This window comes from Cajanus cajan, chromosome 1 (assembly GCF_000230855.2).
Source record: "Cajanus cajan strain Asha chromosome 1, NIPB_CcT2T_4, whole genome shotgun sequence".
NCBI lineage: Eukaryota > Viridiplantae > Streptophyta > Magnoliopsida > Fabales > Fabaceae > Cajanus > Cajanus cajan.
The window spans coordinates 29,165,865-29,171,295 of record NC_138517.1 but is presented as its reverse complement, the minus strand read 5'-3'; the positions used below and the strand labels follow the sequence as shown (position 1 = coordinate 29,171,295).

The window sequence follows — 5,431 nt, the reverse complement described above, 5'->3', positions numbered from 1 at the left end:
GAAATATCCTGCTCGGGCAACTTTATACACTAGAGCTCGGCCTCCGATATGGCTTCTGCACATTCCACTGTGAATCTCGTCCATTACTCTCTTTGCTTGTGGCATGGTCAGACATCTTAGAAGAGGAGAGCTGTAGCCCCTTCGGTAAAGTCTCTCGCTAATGACCACAAACCTGGCAGACTCTCTTTGTATCAACGATGCTTCCCTTTTATCCTCTGGTAATTTCCCCCGAGTCAGGTACGCGATATAAGGTCCCATCCACGAGTTGAGTTCCTCTTGGATGAAAAGAACACTCCCCAGTGGCTCATTTATACTCGGCTGAGCTAAAGTTTCTTGGATGACCGACCGAGTGGCTCCTGGCTTCTTCGTGCTGGCTAACTTGGAGAGGAGATCTGCTCTCAAATTTTGCTCCCTCGGCACGTGGCTAAGTGTGAATGCTCAGAAATTTTCCGATAAAAGTTTGACCCTTTCCAAGTACTTGGCCAATTGAGTATCCTTGGTTTGGAAAGTTCCCGCCACTTGTCCGGTGACTAATTGGGAATCACTTCTGGCTGACAAAATCGTCGCCCCCATCTCCTTGGCCAAACTCATCCCTGCCAATAACGCCTCGTACTCGGCTTGGTTGTTGCTTGCCCTGAATTCAAATCGTAGTGACTGTTCTAGCAGGATTCTGCCCGGGCCTTCCAAGACGATTCCAGCTCCACTTCCTCCTATGTTTGACGCACCGTCAACCGATAAAATCCATTGGGTTTCACCGACTGTGTCCTCCTCGACCGGAGGGGTTAACTCCATCAGGAAGTCGGCCAATACCTGGGCTTTGATCGCTCCTCTCGGCTCATACTTAATGGAGAATTCTGAGAGTTCGACCGACCATTTCATCATTCTACCAGCCAGATCGGGTTTTTGCAAGACTTGTCGAATCGGATGATCAGTACGAATTATCACCTCGTAACTCTGGAAGTAGTGCCTCAATTTCCTCGCAGTGATCAGTATCGCGAGGGCCAGTTTCTCGATTCTCTGATACCTTGTCTCTGCTCCCTGCAAGACCCTACTTACAAAGTAAATAGGAACTTGAGAAGCTTCACGCTCTTGCACCAGAACCGAACTGACAGCATGATCGGATGCCGAGATGTATACCAACAAGGGCATGTCTAGTCGTGGTCTTGTCAGGATCGGCGGAGATGCCAACGACTTCTTGAGCTCGGAGAAAGCCTCTTCACACTCGGTCGTCCAAGCGAACCGGTCGTTCTTCCTTAAACATTGAAAAAGAGGCAGGGCTTTGTCCGCCGCTCTTGATATAAATCGGGAGAGTGAGGCCATCCTTCCCGTTAATTGTTGTACCTCCTTTACTGTAGAGGGGCTCCTCATGTCGATGATCGCCGAGCACTTGTCCGGGTTCGCTTCAATGCCGCAGTGAGTCAGCAGGAAACCGAGGAACTTTCCCGCCTGGACGCCGAAAGAGCACTTCTCAGGATTCAGTTTCAGCTGGTATTTGCCGATGGTGTCGAACAATTCCTGCAAGTCGTCAAAGTGCCGAGTAACGCTTTCCGATTTTACCACCATGTCGTCAACATAAGCCTCCACATTCCGACCGAGCTGATTCACAAGGATTTTGTCCATCAGTCGCTGGTAGGTCGCCCCTGCGTTCTTCAAACCGAACGACATAACCCTGTAGCAGAAATTGGCCTGATCGGCTATGAAGGCGGTCTTGTCTTCATCTGTAGGATGCATTCGGATCTGGTTGTACCCCGAATAGGCATCCATGAAGCTTAGTAACTCGTATCCCGATGCCCCATCCACCAGGCAGTCTATATTCGACAACGGGTACGAGTCTTTTGGGCAAGCCTTATTAAGGTCAGTGAAGTCCGTACACATTCTCCATTTCCCGTTGCTCTTGCGCACCATGACCACGTTTGCCAACCAGGTCGGGTATTGGATTTCTCGAACGTGTCCTGCCATTAGTAGTTGCTGCGTCTCTTCTGCGATAGCCCTTCGCTTTTCCTCGCCAAATTTCCTTCTCTTCTGAATTACTGCCTTTGCGCCAGGGTCAATGGACAACTTGTGACACAGGAAATTTGGATCGATCCCAGGCATGTCGCTGGAATGCCACGCGAATGCTAACACATTATCCTTTAGAACCCTCACCAATTTCTCCTCGTCTTCTGGAGTCAACGAAGTACTTATCTTTACGTTTCTTCCTTCCATTACCTCCACTTCCTTGACGTCTTCTGCTGGGGCGGGTTGGTGGTCAAACTGTCCCATCCTAGGATCCAGTTCGACAGAATGAATCTCCTTCTCTACCTGCGTAGTGTACAGTCGTCTTCGCGTCTTTAAACTATCCCCGTAGCACTTTCGAGCAACCTCCTGGTCTACCCTGAGAACCCCCACAGCACCACTTGGCAACGGGTACTTTACCTTCAGATGGGGAGTGGAAACGATCGCTCCTAGCTTGTTCAAAGTCGGCCTACCGATCAGTATGCTATACGACGACTGAGCATCGACCACCAAATACCGAACAACCACCGTCTTCATCTGGGCTCCTTGGCCAAAGGTCGTCTCCAAATCGGCATATCCCCTTGCAATGACTTGATCCCCTGCAAAACCCACTAGAGTCCCTGCATACGAAATTAGTCGGTCGTTAGGAATTTTCATCCCCTCAAAGGTTTCCCAGAATAAAATGTCCGCGGAACTTCCTTGGTCAATCAACACACGTTTCACATTGTACCCCATGACAATCGCCGACACGACGATGGGGTCATCCTCATGAGGCGCTACTCCTTCGTAATCCGAATCTGAGAACGAAATCTCAGGCTGAGACGGTCGCCTGAATTCCGAGACCGTCAACACCGACCGAGTGTACCTCTTTCGGGCCGCAGAAGTAGGTCCCCCGCCGGCAAAACCTCCTGCTATGGTGTTGAAATCTCCATGGATGGGCTGCTGATGAGTTTCCGAGACCTTTGTTGGCGAGTCTCTGGGAGGAGTTTTCTCTCTACGCCTATCCCTCCTGGCGTCATCATGTGTGCGCCTAGACCGCCTATCGGACGAGCTTCCTTCTTGCTTTCTCGCCACAAACTCCCTCAGTCGTCCCTCCTTGATCAGGCGTTCGATCTGTCTTCCTAGGACGAAGCAATTTTCCGTAGAATGTCCATGAGCCCTATGAAACTCACACCAGTCGGTTTTCGAGGGCCCCAACTGACGCTCTGTCGCCGCCGGAAATTCGAACAACGATGTGCTGTTGACATCGCGGAGTATCTGTCGCCTGGGAAAAGTAAGTGGGGTGAACCTCTCTTCCTCATTGTTGCGTGTCCATTCGCCCCTTGCCCGACCACTTTGTTCGGCCTGCCTATAACTGCCCTCCTTCATGTTGTATCGGTCACGCCGTTTGCTCCAGTCTGAGCGCGGTCGAAGATGCTTGTTTCCCTCCTTATTGCTGCCCCCTGCTTCTCGGTCCTCCTCTGCCCTTTTAATAATCTGATTCTCCTCCGTTTTGATGTGGCTCAAGGCGAAAGCCCTCACCTCCGACATCGTTTGACAGTTCGCTCTTTCGAGTGCGATGTCGAAAGCTCCCGATCTCAAACCTTTCTGAAATGCAATGATCGCCATCCTCTCGTCCAACGACGCTATCTTCAGCGCAACCTCGTTGAACCTTTGCAGGATGTCTTTCAGCGACTCCTCGCGTTGCTGCCTGAGGTCGAACAGGTCTGACGTGATCGGCGGTTTCTTCTTGTTAGCGGCGAACATGAAGAGCCGGCTAAAGACGTCAAAGTCTGTGATTGATCAGTCCGGGAGTCCGCTGAACCAGTCAAGCGCTGCCTTCTTGAGTGTGCCCATGAACAATTTGCATCGCGCCTCCATGCTTCCTCCACAGATCAGCATTTGAGCACGGAAGTCCATCAAATGCTGATTAGGGTCTTGAGTTCCGTCAAAGGGCTCCACTTGAGGTATGCGATGATCCCTAGGGATGGCCTCGACCTCTATAGCTTCCGAAAAAGGTCGAAAATCCCTGGGGACTTCCAGCATGACATCCTCCTCTACCGTCCTGGCGCTAGCTTCTAACCTGGCCTCCATCTCATCCGCTCGCCTCCTGATTGCCTCATTCTCACGTTGAATGGCTTCCTCTCTCTCCCTAGAACGCGCATTCTCTTCCCTTAAGCCATTGATCATGGCCATCATCTCCTCCATCGTTGGAGGTTGTGCGCTGTTGTTGTTATTGCCGCCTCTTGCCATGGTAGATCGCCGATTCTTCTCTGGGACTTGGGGCGTAGGAAGAGTTTTACCGTAGCCCCACGGTGGGCGCTAAAATGTTTCGGCCAAAGGGTGGACTAGGGTTTTCTCCTAGATCGTGCCTTAGAGCCAGAGCATTCAAAAGTGTAATCTGCCTTCTCAACTCTAGGGTTTTGGGTTTTATGGTACGTCGTTCATGGGCCTCTTGGGCCCCGAGAATCAAGGGATTTTCCTATCCGTTTTTATCATGATGGCGCGGGGTTAGTGGGGACGAGCTCGGTCGGATTCCGATCAACTGGGCCCATACCAAGGGTCCAGTAAGGTAAATGCCGAGTAGTTCCCTTGCAGGCGAGAGGAATCGAGCTTTGCTGGTCGAGTCGGGCTATGACCGACTAGGACTGTACTGAACCTTCAATCGGGTTAATGCCGACAAGGAGATCATGCTCGCCTTATTGCCGAATGCAAGATTAGGTCAGATTATGACCTGGACGGTACAGTTAGAATTGCAGCAACAAGATTAGATTTTTCGATACGCAAGAAATTAGTAAATGAACAATTGAGGGACATGACCCAACTTGCTGAGAAAGTGAGAAGGATCGAACAAATTAAATGGGAAAAAGAAAGGTTGAGAAAATTTGACAAATTTGTTCGAAAAGAGAAAGTAGCGTATTTAGAAAATTCTGATTTTAGTGAAGATTCTAACTGTGAAGCTTCGAGTGAAGATTTTGAGATTAATTTAGCAGAACTACGTCCCGGACCTACGTACCAGTGTCAAATGCTAAAACCAGGGGGTAATATGGAAGGGAATTCGAATAAGAAATATAGTTTCGATATAACCAAAGCAGAAAAAATATTTGACATCTTATTAAAAGATAAGCAAATTATTCTTCCAGAAAATCACAAGATTCCACCATTCAAGCAAAGAAAAGGAAAGAAGTTCTGTAAATACCATAACATGTATGGTCACTAGACTAATAATTGTGTACGTTTCAGGGATTTGATCGAAAAGGCGATTACTGATGGTCGTCTTGCATTCGAAGGAAAAGACATGAAAGTTGACACAGACCCATTCGCTGCTCATACTGGATATGCCGAACCAGTCTCTATGGGGGTCAACATGGTGAATGTTACTGTGGAAGAGGATGAAAACATCGAGCCTATCTTTGATGAGAAACTCAAAGAGTTAATGGAGGATTTTGCCAAGGAG

General features: G+C 49.3%; 1 protein-coding gene across 1 annotated transcript; it reads right to left on the bottom strand.

Annotated features, from left to right (window-relative positions):
• Positions 1–438: 438 nt before the first annotated feature.
• LOC109811511 (uncharacterized) lies at positions 439–3,741 on the bottom strand. The gene has a single exon (XM_020375274.2). The coding sequence runs from the start codon at positions 3,739–3,741 to the stop codon at positions 439–441; it is 3,303 nt and encodes a 1,100-aa protein (XP_020230863.2).
• Positions 3,742–5,431: the final 1,690 nt, after the last annotated feature.